At 37.2% G+C, this 23,246-nt stretch overlaps 1 protein-coding gene across 1 annotated transcript in view; it reads left to right on the top strand.

Annotated features, from left to right (window-relative positions):
- LOC121422261 (dynein heavy chain 1, axonemal-like) overlaps window positions 1-23,246 on the top strand; it is a 77,703-nt gene that overhangs the window by 12,251 nt on the left and 42,206 nt on the right. Inside the window, exons 5-33 of the mRNA XM_041617175.1 lie at window positions 284-445; window positions 966-1,092; window positions 2,336-2,452; window positions 3,129-3,286; window positions 4,157-4,371; window positions 4,954-5,121; window positions 5,568-5,701; window positions 6,177-6,327; window positions 6,790-6,983; window positions 7,611-7,836; window positions 8,246-8,448; window positions 8,858-8,999; window positions 9,377-9,532; window positions 9,946-10,144; window positions 10,473-10,726; window positions 11,484-11,696; window positions 12,224-12,388; window positions 13,121-13,348; window positions 13,742-13,921; window positions 14,694-14,831; window positions 15,409-15,572; window positions 16,368-16,572; window positions 16,832-17,035; window positions 17,620-17,733; window positions 18,100-18,249; window positions 19,873-19,959; window positions 20,403-20,509; window positions 21,685-21,856; window positions 22,402-22,556. Coding sequence (XP_041473109.1) covers window positions 284-445; window positions 966-1,092; window positions 2,336-2,452; window positions 3,129-3,286; window positions 4,157-4,371; window positions 4,954-5,121; window positions 5,568-5,701; window positions 6,177-6,327; window positions 6,790-6,983; window positions 7,611-7,836; window positions 8,246-8,448; window positions 8,858-8,999; window positions 9,377-9,532; window positions 9,946-10,144; window positions 10,473-10,726; window positions 11,484-11,696; window positions 12,224-12,388; window positions 13,121-13,348; window positions 13,742-13,921; window positions 14,694-14,831; window positions 15,409-15,572; window positions 16,368-16,572; window positions 16,832-17,035; window positions 17,620-17,733; window positions 18,100-18,249; window positions 19,873-19,959; window positions 20,403-20,509; window positions 21,685-21,856; window positions 22,402-22,556 — 4,888 coding nt within the window. The remainder of the gene's footprint in view (window positions 1-283; window positions 446-965; window positions 1,093-2,335; window positions 2,453-3,128; window positions 3,287-4,156; window positions 4,372-4,953; window positions 5,122-5,567; window positions 5,702-6,176; window positions 6,328-6,789; window positions 6,984-7,610; window positions 7,837-8,245; window positions 8,449-8,857; window positions 9,000-9,376; window positions 9,533-9,945; window positions 10,145-10,472; window positions 10,727-11,483; window positions 11,697-12,223; window positions 12,389-13,120; window positions 13,349-13,741; window positions 13,922-14,693; window positions 14,832-15,408; window positions 15,573-16,367; window positions 16,573-16,831; window positions 17,036-17,619; window positions 17,734-18,099; window positions 18,250-19,872; window positions 19,960-20,402; window positions 20,510-21,684; window positions 21,857-22,401; window positions 22,557-23,246) is intronic.

The following is a 23,246-nucleotide window of genomic DNA, read 5'->3' as shown; positions in this document are numbered from 1 at the left end:
CAAGAAGAAAAAATAGGATGTCTGAATGATTGTGTATAAATTTCATAAGAATCATGGTCTAGATAAAATTTCAATTGGATCAAAGTGTTTTGATTTAGATTCTGTATTAGAAACTTTAATTCTGATAAATTCATTAAGAAATGTGTTTCACAAATTTATGTGATGTGATTGAGTAGGCCTATACACTGAACAGATTAGAGGGTTATAGCCAGAGAGGTCATGCAAAATAGCAGAAGGAAAGGAGGATTTTGTTTTGAAAATTTATAATGCTTTTCCATTGCAGTGGACCCCAAAGATCCCAGCATTGAATATGAATGGTTTGATGTGGGTATGCTGACCTATGACCCCGAGACTCAGCTATACCTTGTGCAGAAGACTGATCTGAGTGGTCGCATCCTTGACAAAGATGGCAATGTGGTGGTTGATGGAGGCAACAATGGCAAAGGTTTGTCTGGAAAAAAATGAAAAATCATATTTTGTAAAAGAATGAGAAGCAGCTTCAAGCAGTGCAAAACATATCTAAGGCAGATGGACATGCTTTCCGTTGGAGCAACCCAAATTTCCCCCTAAATTCCCAAACTCTTTTCTATTGGGCATTTTTTTTTTTTTTTGGGGGGGGGTCACCCTCAATTAGTTTGCCACAATTTATTTTTTGTAATATTTCTATTTGACACTATTTTAATAGTGGATGTATTTTGCAATGGTGTGCTAGTAATACTCATAATGATATTTATGTATTCTTTTTGAATAAATTTATAACTTTGCTTAAGAGTTAATCTGATGCTATAAATCACCAAAGAAAACTCAAAATTTGCTTATATCCTGATGTTGATAATCTATATTCCACAGCAAATGTGTTTTAATAAAAATTAGAATCCAAATTAATTTCTGACATATTAATTTACATTTTGAAATGTAATAGTGTATTTCCTTTTCCAAATATTCTGTTTTACCGAATACTCCAGTCCTGTCTCCTGGTCAGTATTGGGTCCCAAGAATCCGCTTGATGTTTGCTGCAGAGGACCCCACAAACTTTGCCATGGCTGTAGGCAAAGCATTTCATCTGAGACAACACACAGAAGCATTGCTCAGGTAAGTTAGCTCTCAGAGGGTGTGTGACAACCCTGGACTATTCAGCCCTCCCTAAATAAAGGGTAGAGTTGTGCCAACAGGAAACACTTAACCAAAGGTAAATTTTATCATTTCATTGCCAAATGCTTGGAGATTCGCTGATGTGGTTTACAGTACACCATGTGGAGTGTTATAGAAACAGTGGATAGAAGAAGAAGAAAAGGATAGGCGAGAAAGTGGAGATTTGAGAGTAGAGTATTCTTTCTTGAAAGTGGTCCTGAAAAGGAATGTAAACCAGAAGAGATTAATGAGTTGAGAACAGCTTGAGTAGTAGAGCTGATGAGGAGATACTGGCTTGAGTCGGCGAGGAGAGATGATGAGTAGAAGCAGTAGAGAGAGTTGACGTTGCGGGCAGGTTGAATGTCCATTTTCTTATGGAATAAGCATAAGTTGAAGGAAAGGAGCTTGGAGATTGTAATGAAACTTACTTGTGTGGGGGTATGTTTATACCTGTTATGATTAGGATAAGTATTTGGGTCAGAGTTTGGGATTAAGGGTAGGGTGGGTGTAGGATTTAGCATTAGGGTTCAATTTGACTCACTCTTTAGGAAAAAGATAAAAATCAGTGTTGATTAATTCATACACGTCTGGATAAGTAGACCGTCAGTTGGCGGGATTGTGTTATCCAGGACACCTTCCATATTATCTTTTCATAAGATATTAACTCAGGAGGGATGGTGACCATGTCTTAAGAAGAACTTTTGAGCTTCATTTTTAGCTGTACAAAGAGATGCAGATGAACTAAGAAAATATGGAATAAGCATAAGTTGAAAAAGGAAAGGAGTAGTAGGATTGAGGTTAGAAGGTGCACTGAATCTTGTAATGATAAACTCATTATGACGCTACATCTTCTAGAGCCTGCAGCTGTACTGCAACCGCAAATACATTTTACTGTCACACATGAAAAATATCACTACCATAATGTCATTCATATCAAAGGGGTGAAATAGAGGCAGGGGAAGGTGGAAAGGAGTTAGCATTTCATGAAATAACTGTCCTCAAATTTTATTTGGTATTACATTCGATACCAGATATTTCACAATGAGGTTTGGATATGATTCTGTTGCGTTGCGAAGGAGATTGCGATATTTCTAGTTATTTTCACAAGTGGCAAGACACAATATTGCTAATGCCTTGTGTTCGTATTCTGCTATTCCAGAAATTCCTTGAGATTCATCATTCTCGAATATTATGATTGTTTCAGGTATAACCTCTACGTTGACTTCATGCCAATGGAAGGTGTAGGTGAACTAGATCCTGAGAGTCTAAGGCGTATGGTGGAGTGGGCCACTGGTGCTCCTTCATTGGCAAAAGCAAAGAGGTGGGTATACCGATGAAATGATGATTGCAACAGTATTCAGAGTATATTGCAATGCCACAGTCGCTTTGGCAAAACCAACTCCAGACAGCCAAAAGCTGTTACATTACTACCAATTATATTACATAGGTTGCTATTGAGTTGGTTTTGGTGGTGTGAATACCATAAATCCATACCGACCACCTATTTTTACACACACAAGCTTGATAGAGTATTACAAATGGTGTTTGTGTAGATATGAGAACAGTGACAACAAGAACACTAAAAAAAATGATCACATGAGGAAAAGTGGACTAAAAGGTCAGAAATTCACAGAAGTTATCAAAATTTAAAATCCCCTCTTCTGGCTGTTTATACTGTACCTAGATCCATTCTCCAATTCAGATATTGGAAGTTTTCAGAACAATATTCCTGTCAATTGTAAGTTTACTTCATAAGTATCTAGACTTATTGTTTATTTTGAGTAATTTTTAATTTGAATTTGTATTTTATTTTTAAAAATCTGTTTTGTTATTCATCAATTTTATTCAGTTATTCATATATTTACTCTCATTTCTTTTTTGTTTTGTCAGTTACTTTTGTATCTTCCATCTTTCAAGATACTATCTATTTTTGTTTGTCATTGTTTTGTGAGGAAAATGTACAATTTATGTTTTCCATTATGTCATTATTTCTTTAGTCTTGATGACTATGTACACACCCTAGAGAAAGAGGTCAACATTGAATTCTGCAGAACAATGAACAGAATCACCTTCGACAGGATCGTTGCCAAGAGTCCTGACACGTATGCTTTTGTCACACTACCCGAACCCGTCATTCCAGTCATTCCAGAAACAGGTGAGAAAATTTTTTTCTTGCAAATCCTACTCTGACAAATAGCATCCCGAGGGCCCTTTCATAAAGCCGTCCTTGAGTTGTGCATGACTTTACAAATGAGGACTAGTTACCCTTGAGCTCGATATTATCCCTATATAGCTCATGTGCAACTCAAGAACATGGTCCAGTTTATGTGTAAAATCATACATAACTTTACTATCTACTCTTAATATGACACACCACCCTGTTGTCTATCTCTCAAAGATCTGAATTTACAGCTTCAAGCATCTCACTTTCTATATCACAGTCCTTCTTGCACCCCCAATCTTTTTTGCTAAATGTTCATTATTTTATAGTGGAATGACGATCACTTCTTGTATCCATATCACTGTGAATCAACTAATGAAACTGATTCCAGAAAGATCAAAGCTATTGCATTATTACAAATGGCATATCATTGGTAGGTTTGGAGTCGGTTTTGTTGTAGCATTACAAAGGATATAGCAGACCTGCCAACCAGTACGTTTTGGGTGTATTTAGTATGTTTTTGCAACCAAAATACGGCAGTACGTTTTTTCTTTAAAAAAATAAGTTTTTGTAAAAAAAAAAGTTATTGAGAAAAATCATCTCTATATGTCTATATTTCATAAAACTTACACAAATATGGTTATTATATAAATGTAATCTCAGGTAACTTGTTTTTTTTTCCAATAATTTTTTTAAAACCAGGGTGAGATATATGCATTTTATTATAAAATACACTTTTGGGGAGAAAAATACATTTTTTTTTAATCACAGAATACAATTTTTCATTCCCAGAGGTTGGCAGGTCTGATATAGTGATGTTACATTCAAGTATTTATGATCACCATCATTCATTATTTAATTCAGGTATGTGCCCTGATGTCCCATCGTACCCGTTCGATGAGCAGTACGACAACTTTGCTTTCAACTCGCTCCTCACCCGGGAGGAGGCCATCTTTGCTGTCAACAAGGTGCGAGCAGAGTGCAACAAGGTGTCGGCCATGTCCCTCTTTCACGTTCCCATGACCAAGTACATGAGATTAGAGGAGTTTGAACAGACCCAGAGCCAGCAAAGTTCACAGGTGAGTAATAGGGCCGAGTCAAAACGTTTAAATGCTTTTGAAACGTTGCCGTATTGCCAACCATTTGATCTTATGGAGGGAAAAAAAATCGCACATAGATCTTTGTAAAACACTCCTTGGAATTGTCAGGTATCCTGGCGAGTGTCGATGCACCTAGTGTAAATATGTCACATACACTTTTACATCTCTTTCGTTTCCCTGTTGATCGGCGAGGTCCGTCTGTGAGTGCTGGGGCTGGATTCTGGAGACCTTTTATCTCTCTTTCTTATTTCCTTTTCTATTTTAATTTCCTATTTTTCCTTTTAATCTAACTGGTTCATGCTCAAGTTGTTATTTTAATTTTTTATATGCTAAACAACTGTAAGAATATTTATTAGGAGGCTGCACTCTACAAGCTCTGCTTTTTAGCAGCCTCCTCCATTTCCAACCTGATTTGTAATAATCTTGAATATTAATTTTTGTACAGGAATATTTGAAATATGTTTTGTTATTTATATATGTCAACATGTACAAAAGAAACTGTAATTGTTGAAAATGGAAATAAAGGAATGAAATTAATATAAATATTCTTCCTTGTTTCAGGTCCAATTATTCCTGAAGGACACCTGGATCACCACACTCCGTGCTGCTATCAGGACCAGTCTACGTGATGTAGGCAAGGGATGGTTTAACCTTCATGAATCTAACTGGGAGGTCTACCAACGATCCAAACTCAAAAAGTTCATGGAGATGGTCAAGTTCTGCATGCAGGTGAGTCATATATCTAGATATTTTTTTTTCAATGTTGCTCTCTCTTCATCTTTTGTCTGTGAGTCTTAGGGGGATGTTGCAAGAAAATATTTGCAATCAATTACAAATCTCTCTTGCATTTTTACAATTTATGGATCTATTCTAGTTTTAGCAAATCAGATTACATTCCTTGTTGAAAAGAGCAGATAAACAGTCAGTGGTATATCTGTGATTAATTGCAAGACATATGACTTATTTAGGGAACAACTATAGACCTGCAATTGATCACACAAGTTTCTTGCAATACTACATTAGTGTCTGTTTGCATCAGGGATATGTATTTGATTAAACAATCATGAGGCCTGCCAACTAGACTTAAATGATCCAATATATTTCACATTGTCTCTAATATAATTTTTTGACAGGTTTTAATAGTTTGATATTTATTATTCTTATATTTTCTTAAGGATTCTTTGAGGTATCTGGTCCAAGATTCCCTGGTGAATTTCACCCAGATGATAATTGACTCATCGTTCTCCGTCATGGAATTACCCGAAGAAGAGATGAACTGGGGTGATGATCTCATCAACAGTCCTTACAAGTAAGATATGCCTGTGTGAATGTGCTATTAATTATAATGAATCATCGAGTAGCCAGCTCTTAGGATTGTTCACACAGAACTGAATCCTTTTAGAATCTGTCTGCACAAATGTATTGCAAATCTTGTATTGATGACTTCATCAACAGTTCTTATAACCCAAGGATTGTGTGAGCATTAATGAGCGGGCAATCCTGGAAATATGGATTGAAATGATGATGATTAAGATGGTAGTGAATGATTGTAAAGGTGATGATGAATCACATGATATAAAAAGTATTAATTTTTCAATTCATTCATGCATCACTTTGAATGATTTTTTTTTTTCTGTTAGTGCACATGGACTATTAAAAGTTGTTTTCATATTCTGTACTAGAGTCTAGATTTAGGTCCTTATGTAGCACAGGTGTTTGAGTACTTAAAAAATTCTTTAAAAGATAGATCAGCATTTGAATATTTTATTTTTGATTCTTTACAGGCCTAAGAGGAATAGCTTGTTTCTTGTTGATCTGATTCTTGACAAAGAGGGCAGTCATTTCAGCACAAATCTGACCAACTTTGAGCCTTCTATGGTCGGCCTGTTTGACAAAGGCATTGGAGCTACGCAAAATGTCCCACAGCTTGAAAAGGTAAATATTTTCTCCTAAACTATTTATGTGAATTATGGTACTTATATATATGAAATCAAGATAGTTGCTTCATCGGTCCTTCAATTGTTATATTTAATAAAATGTGGCCAACAGGCTGTGGGGAATAGAAATATCGAGTTTAATATTTTTGTTGGCATGTTGGATATCTCCTGTATTTACTCCTTACTGATGTCAGCAGCACCATCAGAAATCGCGATCAGTTTCAGTTTTTATATTCTGTAATATTTATATGCACCTATCACCATTCTCATGAAAATTTGTCAGTTATGATGATGATAACTATAAAGAAAAAGGAGGAGAAGGATGAGGGGAGGAGAAGATGTAAAGGTGGAGAAGTAGAAGAAAGTAAATGGAAGGGAGGATGATAAAGAGGAGTAGGAGAAGAAACATTTTGTGATCCTTGATATTCCGATTGATTCTCTGTTCCTTATCATTTCATAGTATGTCTTAGAGGACATCTCCTGGGCAGATACTCCTCTTCTAGAGTCTGTGGGTGAACATGAACCAAGGGTTGAGGAGCTGAGAGATACCATCCGCACTGCCATCCGCAAGTCCCTCATTCCTCTCAGGGCATACGCCAGAGCGTATGAACAGTTCCTGGAGATCAACAACCTAGAACTCAGCGACTACATGAAGTAAGTCTGATATGATTTCTTTTTCAATAGATGATGGAAATCTTAAATTGTTTTGGTGTCTCTAGAATTAAGCGTATATTGAATGAAAGATCTTTTAATCAATATGATATAAGACCTTAAATCAAGTTTTCAACTTTTCCATCTCATTCTTAGTCTTTGAATCTCTGGAATAGTTTTGGCACAAATAAAAGATAATGCATCTTACTTAGCAGAACATTGACAACTTAACACTTAACAATATATCAATGATTGTTTGGTTACTACCAGAGATGTTTTATCAAACTTAAAATCATTTTATGTCAAATCAGTATTGGATTAAAGTTTATCCTTATGTGTTTTCATTACAAAATGAGTACAGCCAAACCTGTGTTAGTTGCAACCTGTCTAAAGCAGCCACCTGCCTATAGTGACCACTTAAATTGATTCCCATGGAGGCAGATTGTGTGTATAAGAACCTGCCTGTAACAGTCACCTTGTCTATTCAGCCCACGTTGAGTGTTTCCCTTGGATGTAAAAGGGCCATAAAATAATTGCTTTTGATTCAACAATATTTTATAGACTTAAAACTGATTTTGAAAATCTATTTTAAGAATGATGCAAACACCCCCTTTTGTCTCGTTAAAACAGGGAGTATGATGCCACAGAGCATACAGCAGCCGAGGTAAAGAAGGAGATTGAGATGCATTTGGATCGTAAGGAGTTCCTTGAGAACACGATACCATCTAACATCATGATAGGACCATTCTTCATCAGTACAGAGAATGTCAGGCAGACACTCTCTAAGAAACGCAAGGCCATGGCCAATGCTCTACTGGAGCTCCTGGCAAAGAAGCTCCGTACCCAGGCTGAAGATGTAAGTTTAGTCACGAAGCACACATACAAAAATGTTTCTGGGAAGGAAGAGGGCTACAGGTTGTAAATTTATATTTCATGGGTAGTTGCCTAGTAACGAAGTTACCATGTTCTATTTCCTTTATGAAACAGGCTCTGTCATAGAATACATGTTTAAAGAAGGTAAATTGGATTTCATAAATACATATCCGCATTTGTGAAAGATGATGTCTTTCACATTACAAAAGTAGCAAAGTAAAATAGTGGTAAAATGTACGATAACAGAATTTAATTTAGGTAACTTGCAAAAGTCAGGAATGCATCTCGCAAGCAGGAATCCTGCTGGCATCAAATATGAATTTAATGCATTTCAAAAGAGAAAAAGGAATATCTTTGTCGAAATAAACAACAAAGTTTCATTTTTCCCCCAGGCATGCGAAGAGTTCAAGTACATCTCAAGGAAGCTGTATGAAAAGCAAAACTGTATTGAGGACCTGGCTGAGCAGAAGGAATGGATGAAGACAATCCCTGATAAGCTCAAAGAACACCAAGAACTGATTGACAAGGCCATGACAGACTATGAGCTCATTGAAGAGTTCTACTACAGTCTCTCTACTGATGACTTCAATCTCAAGTAAGTAGGGGATGTTTTCTCTTCGAACCTAGCTAGTGGGGTACAACGATTGCACTGTTGCAATAGAGAGAATGACATTTATCAAGATAAGAAAGACTAGTAGAGATTTAAACGCCTTTTATTAACCGTATCTTCAATCTTGCAGAGGGGCAAATAAGTTTTGTACATAAAACCCCACTTCCAAAGTGTGAATATGTGTGATGATCATAAAACTTTGTTTTAAAACTGAACTCGGTTAAATATGAAGTACAACAAATGCATTATTGCAAAGGAGAGAATGAGATTTGTCAAGATGGGTAAAAATAATTTTTAATGGTAAATATGGTGATTAATGTTATAGATATATGTGTAAAAAAAACCCAATAAGTTAGCAGTAGTAACATCATAAGTCTCTAACCCTGTTATACAGATGGAATGCCATTGGCTGGCCACACAAGATTGCAGAGCAGATGGAAAATACCTATGTACAGCTGGATGAGGACCAGGAACGGTTCCAGAAGATCCAAGTCACAGATCAGAACACATTCCAAGATCGTCTTGATGGTCTTCAGGTATGTATCTTGTCCCCTCACTATTCTTGTAATTCTCAACTAGTCTATAATTTTGGAGTGTAGGATACATTTTTAGCAAAAAGAAACATGAAAGAAATCGATCAGAATTCAGCAAAATGATTGTATATTTAAAGAAATTTCATATGACAAATAATTTTATTAATGGCAGGATAGAAGTAATTATTTACTGAAGGCATGGCCTTCTCTTCTCTTGTTCTAAGCAATTATCAAAACACTTGTTAGTCTGTGCTTCTTAATTTTAAGCTAGTTTTCCTTATTTCTCATTACTTGGGTTGCTTATACTACGTCAGCTTTGAAATAGAGAAAAATCACGGAGAGAATTCATATTGTATAATTATCACATTGTTCATCCATAGATGGTAGTAGCTGGTTTCGCAGCCCACACTGATATTGGCAAGGCCCACGAGGTTGCCAATGAAGTCCGTAGGGTCAACAAACAACTCAAGGAATGTCAGCAACTAGCATCAATGTACAATAACAGAGAACGTCTCTTCGAGATGCCTGTAACCAATGTAAGTTTCATTACGCACATCGTTTAAGGTGCAGATCTACTGTTTAGATACAATTCATTGGATGGGCCTAGCATCAGGCACAACCAGTATGGCATGTGAAATTGTATTGTATCAAACCCGGCTGGATTTTCCACTGCCACATATTGCAAGATGATCTTGATAATTTTTTTTAACTGGGATTCTGCATTTTTACAACTATTTTTTTCTCTGTAATGCACAGTTAAATACATGTATAGGGTTTTCTTAACAATTAACGAAGTAACAAATTATTAGTATCAACGTCATTATTATCATTTAATCATCATTATTTTCATCCTCCTCCTCGTCAAGATCATCATAATGACAATCAACATCATCGTCATCATGATCATCATTCTATATTATACTTTCCACCCTTTGTTTTCTTTGTTCAGTATGACAAGCTGAGCAGGCTTGTTAGAGACTTTGAACCGTTCAAGAACCTCTGGATCACCTGTTCTGATTGGCTCAAGTGGCACGAGAGCTGGATGACCGACCCACTGACCACCATTGACTCTGAACAGTGCGATAAGCAAGTCAACGACTCCTTTATGACCATCCACAAGTGTGTCAAGATCTTCAAAGACATTCCAGGTTTGTTGAGGAACAATACCAGTTCTTTAAAATTCATTAGGGGAGAAGGTATTCATCTAAGCTTTATTATTTGAACAGCTTTCATTCAGTTTGAAGATTAATCCCTTTCAGCAAAGCTACATGTATCCAAGGATGAATAGAAATGCTGTGTATCAGTGTAAGATACCAGTAATTGCTGCAATCTTCTATTAAATTTCATGTATCAGAATGTGTTTTAAAGTGAAAAATTTTATGAATTGTGTAGTATAACTTTTTGTCGTGTTTACACATTGTTGCCAGTTTAGTGATTTTAGTGATTATTTTTCTCAAATACTCATCACCTATTCAGGTGTTCAGCTGGTAGCACAGAAAATCAAGGGATGGATAGAGGACTTCAAGCCGTTCATCCCCCTCATCCAAGGTTTGAGGAACCCTGGTATGAGGAGCCGTCATTGGGACATCCTCTCCAAGGAGCTTGGCTTTACCCTGGTCCCGAAGGCCACTCTCACCTTCAGCAAGTGCTTAGAGATGAACCTTGAGGCTCATATCGATAAGATTGCCAAGGTTGCAGAGATTGCTGGCAAAGAATACTCCATTGAACAGGTATGTGTTTATCCAACTTCCTCATTCAACAGGAAAGATAATTAAAAGAGATTGTGAGAGGGGGAGGGGAAGTGTTTCGTAAAGTTGTTTGTAAAATTATGCATGACCTATTGAATGGCTGGATAATCTGTGAATTTAAGGAGCCTGATTTTACCCTGGTCCTGAAGGCCATTTTCAGTTTTAGAATTTGCATGGAGATGAAAGTGAAGGCTTTCATTCTAAAAATTATCAGTCATTGTAGAAATTGCTTTCGATGAGAAAGTGTCAAAATGGGCCTGAACAAAGACATGTTTGAAGTTTATTCAGCACCATTTTGAGATTTTGTAGTATCAAACAGCTTTTCAGACGACAGACTTGTTCTTTAGGAGATTTTCACAGACCTTCAGCATTTCAGCATTGTGTTAGTGACACTGGGGGAGCAATCCAAGTTAAGCCCACAACATTCAAATGACCTATCACCATAGGGTTTGGGGGTCCTTGAATTGAGGGTCATAAGGTGTTAGAAAGATGTGTACGAATGTCTTTGTGGGTTGAATGTTGTCTTTGCAAATCTGAGCAAATCAGGAATGTAAAAACTGATCTTCAACTTTAAAAATATGCTTTTCATAGAGAATAAGGTCCCCAGCTCTCAACTGCAAGACACATTTAACACCATCCATCATTTCTTTTTCTTTCTTTCGTATTCTCATGCATGATTTTTTTATCAATTTCATATTGTTAAGAATACAATTTCTTACTGTGTTTTTGGTGAAACTAGGCTCTTGATAAGATGGAAGGAGAATGGAAGCCTGTTGTGTTTGAGATCATGCCATACAAGGAAACGGGAACGTTCATCATGAAAGGATCCGATGAGTGCACTCAGCTGCTTGATGATCACATCGTCATGACCCAGAGTATGTCCTTCTCGCCTTTTAAGAAGCCTTTTGAAGAGAGGATCAATACTTGGGAAGGAAAACTCAGAATGACACAGGTCAGTGGTAGCTCTTTTTTTTCCTGAAAAATGAGTCATCCAATTGGGTGTTGGCCACAAATTATGAAATGTCATAACATTCATAGATATCTACCATTTCAATTAAAAGTAAAGATTGATTTGGAATTGGGTAAGTTTTGTGTCAATGCGAGAATGGTCTCCTTCCATGGTTATCCAGATTTGAGTTTGAGATCTTTTATGGGTTATTGCAATTGATTTTTTTTTCGAATGGACCTCTTATTGATATATCATTGGCAATAGACTCTTGGGTCTTGAATTGCTATATGTCATGACATTTGATTGGTAAACCTAATTGAGACACTAATATTTGCTGATTATTGGTAGATATTTGCCTAGATTAGATGAGATAAAGTTTTTTTCAATTCTGGTTAGTCACAAAAATTTGCCCCAACCTGAATTGCTCATTACGGATTCGTAAATAATCATCAATATATGTTTTAAAAATTGGGAAGTGTATTTATTTTTTGAAAATAATGAAATTGTGTGATTGATTTATTGTATTTTAGGATGTATTGGATGAATGGCTCGTGTGCCAACGCTCCTGGCTTTACTTAGAACCCATCTTCAGTTCTGATGATATCAACAGACAGCTCCCTGTGGAAGGCAAGCGATACCAGACCATGGACCGGATGTGGAGACGGATCATGAAGAATGCCAAAGAGAATCCCCAGGTAAGTCACAGCACTGTGAGCACCTTCCATTGACTGGAAAGGAACAATGGAGCAGAGAGTGCGATATCTGACAAGTGATTGGATATAGAGATGAAGAATGAATAATGCTAAAGAGAATCCCGGGCTAAGTTACAGCCTTATGAGTTTCCTACATTTGCTGGAGTACTGCCCGGGGAGTGGAGAATGTAATATCAGACAATGAATTTTATGAAGAGAAGGAACATTAAATATGCCACAGGAAATTTTCTGGAAACTCACAGAATTATGAAATTACGAATTATGAACATTTACTGGAATAACCCCCATGGAGTGGATAGTGTAATATCAGACCATGAATTTTATGAGGAGAAGGAACATGAGGAATGTCAAATGCCCCAATCACTTATATCAGGAGGAGAGACCTGCGGGTCATAGAGATTCAGTTCGCTTTTCGCCTCCCAGGCACAGATGACGCCAAACAAATAATAACAATAAAGAAAGGGAATCTTCTGGCAACCCACATAATTTTGAGCACCTTACACTAGCTAAAATACTCCCAGAGAGAGAAAAATATTCATAAAGAGTGTGATGTGATGTAAAAAAAAAAGGATTTTGCAATTTGTATTTTTTTCATGACAAAAAGCATCATGAGCCCATTTTGTTAGGAATCTGTTCAACTGAACCCAAGATATGACCAGATGAATACCTAATTATCCTCATTGAAGTCATAAATTGTTATTTTTGTCCTACTAGGTGATCTCCTTGTGTCCTGATGCCAGACTCTTGGACAACCTGAAGGAGTGCAACAAGCTCCTGGACCAGGTCCAAAAGGGTCTCAGCGAGTACTTGGAGACCAAGAGGGCCTCCTTTCCAAGGTTCTACTTCCTGTCCGATGACGAGCTTCTTGAGATCCTCTCCCAGACCAAAGATCCCACAGCTGTACAACCCCATCTCAGGAAATGCTTTGAGAACATTGCAAGGGTGAGTCTTATTCATTCAGTACTGGGTCATCATTTATCAATTTCAAACAATGTCTTTGGGGCTGTTTGAAAGAAAGAATTTATTTTAAAGTGACAGTAGATATCAATCAATAATTACTAAACTAAACTTTTTATGTGGCAATAAGCAGGCTAGCAGTCAGTTGTGAAAATTTGCCATTACTTTCTAAACTTATTTAGACACCTTAAAATTGGCTTTGGTTAATTGGAAGTTTCTTTTGCAATGTCCTGAAAGCTTGCCATAAATTTAGCTTTAATTTGGTAGAAGTTTGAACATTATTTTATTTATCATCCCCAATTGACGAAAGTATTCTATATCAATGTCCTGTAGTTATTGTTATATCAATATTGTTATTGTTTCTTGCTCCATTTGCAGCTGCGGTTTGAAGATGATCTTGAGATCACCCAGATGTTCTCCAGTGATGGTGAGATGGTACCCTTCTCCCAGAGCCTTTATCCAAAAGGTAACGTTGAGGATTGGCTACTGGAGGTGGAGAGGGTCATGAGAGAAAGTCTTCGGGAAATCCTGGGGAAATCCCTGGAGCAGTATCCAAAGGTGAGTTGAGCAAATCTCTGTAGCGGAGAGATAGAAAGAAAAGATGTGGGAGAATTAGTGGGATGACATGGAATGAGATGGCCTGATGTGGGTTATCCTGAGAGAGTTGCTGAATACACCTTCCTCAAACCATTACAGAAGCATCCAAGAGCGTCTGTTGCTGGGATCCTCAGGAGGAGGTGTGGTGTGGGGACATGGGAGCAGGATGTACCGAAGAGAGGGACGGAGCGGTAAAACCCGGGGGGGGGGGGACGAGATTGAGGAGTGTGAAATACTGTAGAAAGGTGTAACAATATGTGGGTATTCTAGGAAAGGGAGAATGGAGACTATGAACATACAGTGTGAAGATGCACCTTTCTCTTTTCTTCCTTACACCAGCCTTAATGAAACAAATTGCACTTCATTGGAATGAACTACTGTAATTTCATGTTTATCACTGTTCAACTGAATCCAAGATATGGAGCGTTGTGGCCCAGTGGATTAGTCTCCGGACTTTGAAACAGGGTCATGGGTTCAAATCCCAACCATGGCGTAGTTTCCTTCAGCAAGAAATTTATCCACATTGTGCTGCAATTAACCCAGGTGAGGTGAATGGGTACCTGGCAGGAATTTATTACTTGAAATGCCACAGTACTGTAAAAGGCTGCAGGGCTAAAGCCAGGGTAATAATATCCAAGTCCCTTGGAAGCGCATAGAGACGTTATTTATGTGTTATGCGCTATACAAGAACTGACTATTATTATAACTGTCTTTTATACTTTGATCATATTAGGTGGAGAGAACAGAGTGGGTGTTGAACTGGCCTGGTCAGGTGGTCATTGCTGGCTGTCAAACATTCTGGACAACCATGGTAGAAGAAGCACTCGAGAACAAGGTCTTGCCTGACCTATCAGAAAAACTTTACCAGCAGGTTAGTTACACTCAGACTCAGTAGGGTAGGGGAGCTTAACTAAAGTCATAGTCTAATATCTTTTGGGGGCTTTGCCATGTGTGGGATCTCTCAGTGGCTTTTGGGAGCCAACACTTCATGGTTATCCTGTAATGGGAGATGATGCTCTACCAGATTCTTTGCTGAAAACCACTGCCAATTTTTTTTTCAAAGGGAAGAAACATTTGAGAATATTTTTGTCAGTCTGCTGAGTTTCAACAGATCTATCACAGTAAGCACATGTAATGTTTGAGCGAACCTCTAACTTCAATCCTCATTTTGTTTGTGTAAATTTTACCTATTAAAAAAATTCTTTTCATCACATTTAGTAATTCTGTTGAATAAATAATGTTGATTAATTTTGGGAACATACAATTTAATTATCCAGCATAGGAAAATTGACTTTTTCAAACCAAATACAAATCTCAAAAAATGGATTTAAAAACGAAAACAACTAAATTATCATTAATTTGGAGCTTTGTGATCATACATGTATAAAAGAAATATGAAACCAACATTATGCATTGAAATGTAATCCCAATTATTTGACCCTTTATAGATTGCTGACCTTGTTGCATTGGTTCGAGGACCTCTTCAGAAGATTCAGCGAGCAGTTCTCTCTGCTCTCATTGTTATCGAGGTTCATGCCAGAGATGTTGTCGCTAAGATGGTGGAAGAGAAAGTCCAGAACAGCAACGACTTTGAGTGGATCAGTCAGCTCAGGTAAGTTTCTTTCTCGAATGTACATTCATAAATCCAGTTTCAATTTGTTTTTATGGATGAAAATTGTAGAATATCAAAATAGCTCTAGAAATATTCTTGTGCAATGATATTGAATAAGGCAGCCAAGAGTTTGTTCCATTTCAAAAGTGTATTCGTTTTTCATGTTTATAAGTTGCAGATTTATGAGATTCTGTTATTGCTGGATTTTTTTTAGCCATTAATAATTCGGCTTAAAAGTCTTTTGATAATGAGAGGATCTGCCATTGCATGCTATTTATAGTTGAATCGCTGATGTGGTTTACGGTACACCATGTGGAGTATTATAGAAACAGTGGATAGAAAAAGAAAAAATAAATGGATAGGCGAGAAAGTGGAAATTTGAGAGTAATCTTTCTTTTAAGAAGAAAAATAAATGGATAGGCGAGAAAGTGGAAATTTGGGAGTAGAGTAATCTTTCTTTTCAGGACTACATTCAAGAAAGATTACTCTACTCTCAAATTTCCACTTTCTCGCCTATCCATTTATTTTTCTTCTTCTATCCACTGCTTCTAATAATACTCCATGTGGTGTACCATAAACCACATCAGCGATTGTACATGCCACTATGCAAACCTTCAAACAACATTTTAATAGTTGTGCATGATAACAGTTACAGGTTAAGAACGTTTGAATACATATGGTCTTTTATCGTCTTCTTTCAGTTCACTTCATGTCATTGATATGTGCAAAATCTAATGATCTTTAAAGTGTACGTATTTGAGTGTCATTTTTGTGATCATGGTACCCTCATTCCAGGTACTATTGGGTTGAGAATGGTCTGTTTGTACGAGCCGTGAATGCCGAATTCTCCTACGGGTACGAGTATCTAGGTAACAGTGGACGTCTTGTGATCACACCCCTGACTGATCGATGTTACCTGACCTTGACAGGAGCGCTTCATCTCAAGTTTGGTGGTGCCCCGGCCGGTCCGGCAGGTACGGGCAAGACTGAGACAACCAAGGTAAGTTATAGATTTTGAGAAGAAAGAGGGAAAGCAGATTTTCAAAATGACTCTCTTCTTCAAAGGGGTTAAATGGTTGGTGCAAGTGCTTCTGAATCAAACTTTGCTCAGTCCCTAAAATCTAGACAGTTCATCTCAAAGATTGGATCCCCATAATTTTATAAGAGACTTAGTCCATGGCATCAGTTAAACTAAAGTTCAGAATATGGGCTAATAATACCAAAGCTGATGTAATTTACCTTACATTTGTTTCTCCCAGGATCTTGGTAAAGCCCTGGCCATCCAGACTGTAGTGTTCAACTGCTCCGATCAGCTTGATTTCATGGCTATGGGCAAGTTCCTCAAGGGTTTAGCCAGCTCCGGTGCCTGGGCCTGCTTTGATGAATTCAACAGGATTGACATTGAAGTGCTGTCTGTGGTCGCTCAACAGATCACTACCATCCAGAAAGCTCAACAGCAACGGGTAAGCTTATCTACTGAAATAAGTCTGTGATCATTGACTTCACACCATGCAACCTGTGCATTGAAACATTAAAGATATAATAACTTGTTTAATTTGATGTAACTCTATGTCTATAGCAAACCGTGTACAAAGAGTTACATTAATCGTAAATACTAGGCGTATCTCCATATGTGACACCATCAGTGCCCTGTAACATAGAAGATATAATCGATTACTAAATTAAGATTAATTGCAAGTCTATGGTCAACATGTAATAAAAATTACAATCAATTGTAGATATTAAGCATATCCCTTGTGTGTTCTTTTAGAGAAGACGGTCAATTTGAGTACCAAGTTACTAGATATATTGGTTGAATATCTTGCAATATTACATGCATCCACCTTTTGAGATTTTGCCATCACTTTGATAAATTGTATAATTGTAAGTTATTCATTGCCAGTGCTGTAGTCGACAGACATCTTAATTGAGAGAAACTTGGAATCAATCACTAGAAGGTTCCTGAATCAGTCATATGTCTTGCAGTCGATTTCAAATTTATCTTATGTGATACATGTTCTGTCAATGTAATTGTTTGTTATCACAGGTTGATCGCTTTGTATTTGAGGGAGTTGAGATAGCATTGAAGGCATCATGTGCTGTGTTTATCACCATGAACCCTGGCTATGCTGGTAGGACTGAACTACCAGATAATCTCAAGGTAACATATCACTTCATTCATAACCCTTTACTTGGCAATGGAATTGGAATGTAGAACTCATGATTGTTTTGGGATTTGTGGGCAAAGTTTTAACATGAAATCATTTTTAAACAATTTATGGTTTTCAGATGCAAAAGTTAAAGATACATAGACTGTTGCTAATGTGAAGAATAAAAACAGATTAAATAATGCTTCAAGTAGTGCATTGTCTCAGATTGGTTTCTTGATAATAACTTTAAAGAATAATCCTCTGCAGTCAACCATATGATATTCTTCCAAATCACAAAGTAAATCATTTTATAGATCACAGTGATAACTTACATCTTTCCTACTACTTTAATATCTCTTTTGATCTGTCTCCTTTAGGCTTTGTTTCGTCCAGTGGCCATGATGGTTCCTGACTATGCCATGATTGCCGAGATCTCTCTCTATTCCTTTGGTTTCAACGAAGCCAAGGTCCTCTCCAAGAAGATTACCAGTACCTTCAAGCTCTCTTCAGAACAACTCAGCTCACAGGTATGAGAACAATGTTTAAACATATATTCCAGTGTTCCGTGACACCAGGGGTGTGGGAGTTCAGCTTTTCATCTGATTTCAGCTATTTTAATATTGATGTTTAGCTTAATTTCAGCTTTCCGCTGTTGACCAGCACTTTCAATTTCAGCTCATCAGCTATTTTCAGCTCTTTTTATTTCTGATCAATAGGGCTGGGACTAAAACCTGGGTACCTAGGTCCGCCCAGAAGCCTCGGGTACCCGGGTAGAAAAATCAATACCCGATACCAGAAAAATGCTCACCAGTATAACGTATATTTATTTGATTTGCATTGTGTAGTGTAAGACATGATTGTAACTCATCACAAAAGTACACAAGTCTCATTTTGAATCTCACCGATTACCCTCGAAATATCAATAAATGTACCAGTTTTTCAAGTGATGATGTGACTGAGATCGTTCAATCATCGCCATGTTTCTTTTGCAGCGCCAGCCAATCACAGTTGTGATTGCTTACCTGTGTGGTATCGGTGAGAAAACAGATCCTCCGAGAATACCTTTCATAATTCATATAAAATATAGGAAAATGGAACTCTAGGTCTATATTGGTGTGAGGTGACAGAGTATTGCAGACTTGTTTTGATGGAATACTGCACGTAGGGCATGCACGGGAGGCTTGCACTGCTTACGTCATTTATAAATTGGCTTGTGACCGGATGGCTGGATGACGTCACCTATGGGGTTTTTCCACCAGTCTTATTTCATGCGACATGATTTTTGGGAACCTGGGTACCTGCCCGAAAATTGCCATGGATACCAGAAAGTCCCAGGCCTACTGATCAATCACATCCCTGGAAACACAAAGCTTATCAGTTGATGGTAGGAATTGTTTTTGCTATTGATTGCCCTTATTGTACAGTTTATCATGAAAATCAGCCCTATAATCAATTGGTAAGCTTTGTTTTGCTTGACCCTGTTTGATATTGATTATAACATGAAGTCAAACAGGATATAAAAAAAAAGAATGATTACCCAAGTGTTTGTGTCTCCAAATAAAAGTCATGATGTGTCAAATGGTTCTGGTCTAAAAAAGGTAATTGCTTGGTAAATGGCAAAAATAAACATGGCTTTAATGTTGTTTTGCTGCTCTTAATCCGAGCAATGATGATTTTTGTTTACACGTAAATATCTGCAGTATTTTGACATTTTTTCCAACATTGTCTGTTTTTCAGCCTGTTTCATGGTTTCATGTTTGGTTTACAAAAAAAAAAAAATTCCCGAGCTTACTTTAAGCTCAATCTCCTATGATTTATCTTTTACTATGTAACTCACTAACACACTACAGAGTAAATTTTTAACTTTCCGATTCACATTACAAATTTATAAGAAGATTTGGGATGATATGGTGAAAACTACCCTTGGTATTAAAACAATATCAAACAGCATATATGGGCTGTGGTAATTGTGGACAGGTTCACAAATACATGCTTTATTGGGAAATCTATTCAAGGAAACTAATATGTGGTCTGTTTACTTAGGTGGCCCTTATGTAGAGATGGTAACTAAAACAGGTTAGACAGCATTTCTATTACTTTTTTCAAAGATTATATATTTCATTTCTTTCTCCCTCTCCGTTCAATAAAAGGATCATTATGATTTTGGTATGCGTGCTGTAAAGACTGTGATTTCAGCTGCTGGCAATCTGAAGAGAGAGAACCCCAAAATGGCAGAGGTAAATAACTTTTTCTAGACTACATTTATAGGATTTGATTATTCCAACATTGTGAATCTAATGGATAATTCGTTCTTATCACATGTTCATATCTCATTTCAATTTTTCCATGATCTTCTTGCCCCCATTCTTGATGTTAGAGGGTGATGTAATGTACCTAATGAATAGATAGATAGATTGATAGATAGATAGATAGAGAAGGAACTAGTTTTACTAAAGAAGTGCATGTATTTGTAAATGAATTAAGAAATGATTGAATAAGTGAATAGATAAATCAATCAATGAATGAATAATGTAAGAAAATGAATGAGTTTGGTAAGGAAATAAAGCAATGAACAACAAAAGAACATACATTTCTTAATAAATAGAAATTCTAATAAATAGAACAGTGTTAATGAATAAATGATGATATCACTAAATAATTCAATAATTTTATTTTTCAGGATCTGATTGTTCTGAGAGCCATTCGAGATGTGAATGTTCCCAAGTTCCTTCAAGATGATCTTAAGCTCTTCAATGGTATTGTTTCTGATCTCTTCCCTAAAATCAAGTAAGTGATTGATACATGACGTCTTGGGAGTAAATCCAAGAGGTGAAACTATTATTTAGGGGGATAAATTACTGTTCAATTCCTCCCCCCCCCACACTTTAATAGTAAGATGTCATGGATTTATGCCACTTCATAACATATATAGGGAGTTTGCACCTTTGAATATTTCTGACAGATAAAAAGCACTAGTATAGAAATAATGCACGTAAGCGTGTGCATGCAGGGCCAAATAATGAACAATGTGCGAGAAGAGCCAATGGATATACCGCACCAAGGTCCGCAGAACCGAGTGCGGTATATCCATTTGGCGGGTCGGGCACAGAGTTCATTATTTAGGTCCTCTATGCACAATATTGTGTGCATTGTTTGTTTTATACAACCCCCCTCCTTCCCCATGTTGTTGAGTTGCCCCAAATGCTACATTTGATCTAAATTCTAGATAATTCCAGACCTCGCACTATCCTGCACTCTGACACCAGAGTGCACTCTGACACCAGAGTGCAGGATAGTGCATTTTGGATGCAATAGTGCGATTTGCTGAATATCATGTGATCTGATTTGGACCAATCAGATTACAGAATATTCTTGGGAGTTGTATAAATATAAATATTGTTTGTCATCATCTAGATTATCATCATCATCATCAGCTTGTTAAGTTGTGTCCTCATGCATAGAAAAGTACTAGTACTAGTATTTCTTAACTTTACATTATTTGTACACCAAATTACATGTAGTAGTATAATTTTTCAATGATCTAACCTTTGTTTCAAGCCTCCTCCATATAGCATTTTATGATTACATGTACAGGACTGTATTGTTGAGAATAGAGTGAAACTAAAGAAGAAATCATTAAAATATTAACAATATTAAATCCGTATTTTTTTTATTTTATTGTTCTATCGGGAAATGAAATACTCCAAAAATTTGCTTTGCCCAATCAATTGTGGGCCCGGCAGCTGCAGTGCAGCGCCAGATCGACGAGGCTCTAATCCCTTTAATCATTGAATGCCAAACAGGGTAGCAGCAACTCCCATTTTTTAACGTCTTTTGGTCTGACCTCCCGGTCGTGAGATGGACGCTCTACCAACTGAGCCAACACACCGGTTACCATTATTGTAAGTCTTATATGCAACAGGCTGTGGAACTAAAGTCTGTCTTTTATTTTCATCCATCAGGGAGGAGCCAATAGACTATGGTGAGCTTGATGCATCCATCCGTAAGCACTGCTCTAAACTCAGTCTTAAGGATGTCGACGGCTTTGTCACAAAGTGCATTCAACTCTACGAGACCACAGTGGTACGTCACGGTCTCATGTTGGTTGGACCTGCCGGATCAGGAAAAACTATGGTAAGAATTCACTTGTTGACTTCTCAATCCCATGATTGATATAATGATAGCATCATAGGACACTGACATGTATATTACATACACCTTGTTAGATGCCCAATGTGCTCCTATACTACCCCAGTTAAGCTCTGCTACCAATTGCAGCGCTTACAGCTTTTTTTTTGAAGAATACTGATGGTTTCATGCAAAATACTGATTTCTCACATTTCAGTTGTATGTGTTGTCCTGTGGTATTTCTTTGAAAATACTGATTTTCAGCTTTAAAAATACTGAAATGTTCTTGTTCAGGTTGGCAGCTCTGCGCAATGCAGATGAACTTCTTGCTGAAAGAAATGAACTCAATGATGGGATTTAAACCCCTGACCTGATGATTTCTAGGCAAAAGTGTGGACCATGACACATCCACAGAGACTTTTTAAAGGAACCTGTCGGTCAAGACCACCTCCTCATCATCCCACTTTTCTTGGGTGTTTGTTCTATACAGCTGAGGTTTCACCTTACTTTAAATGAAAATGTTCTATTTTTTTCCAATGCTCCATCTGTAGTGCTATGAGGTTTTGAAGCGAGCTCTGACATTCCTGAGAGGGAAGGAAGCGGTAGGAGGAGGCAACTACGAGACCGTGCACACCTACATTGTCAATCCCAAGTCTATAACTATGGGTCAGCTGTATGGAGAGTTTGATCTGCTCACCCATGAATGGTAAGAAAGCTTGTAGTATCTTAATTTAACTTGTGGGAGACTGAGCACGCATATATGCTGGGCATTACTTGCCCAGCATATATAACTCTTCTCAGTATGCATATATGCGTGGAAAAGGCTTGTTGCAGCATAATATACCAGTTTTCATTGGGTTCATGGGATTACATGTTAAATATTTTGGCCCTTATTCTGAAGTCAGGTTAACTCTGTGCTAAAATTATGGGGAGCCAAAAATTCAAAAATTCTGTTTATACAGTATGCCTCATATGTTTACTATTTTGTTTCCTGTTGCTTTCATAATGAAAAAAATTATTTCAGTTATCATTCCCAGAAAATTATGAACAATTTGAGTGTCGAATGAGTTAATATAATGGATGTGTACTGTTAGGGATTGGTGCCTCGATTGGCTCTCCATAGTTAAACCACAACTTTAAACCAGGGTTTAATTTAAACCTGAGTTCAGAATATGGGCCCATGTGTGTAGATGCATTTCAGCATGCCTTTCACTCACCTTGTGACTACTTGTGAAACAGCCTAGAACTAATAACAATCCAGGGGCCCGTAACACAAAGCTTAGCAATGATCGTAGAACATAAAGCTTAGCAATGATCGTAGAACATAAAGCTTAGCAATGATCGTAGAACATTTTTCCACGATTGATTCCATAGACTACAATGTACAATGAATCGT

Source organism: Lytechinus variegatus, chromosome 10 (assembly GCF_018143015.1).
Source record: "Lytechinus variegatus isolate NC3 chromosome 10, Lvar_3.0, whole genome shotgun sequence".
NCBI classification, from domain to species: Eukaryota; Metazoa; Echinodermata; class Echinoidea; order Temnopleuroida; family Toxopneustidae; genus Lytechinus; species Lytechinus variegatus.
The sequence above is the reverse complement of the archived record's forward strand: the minus strand, read 5'-3'. Positions and strand labels throughout refer to the sequence as shown.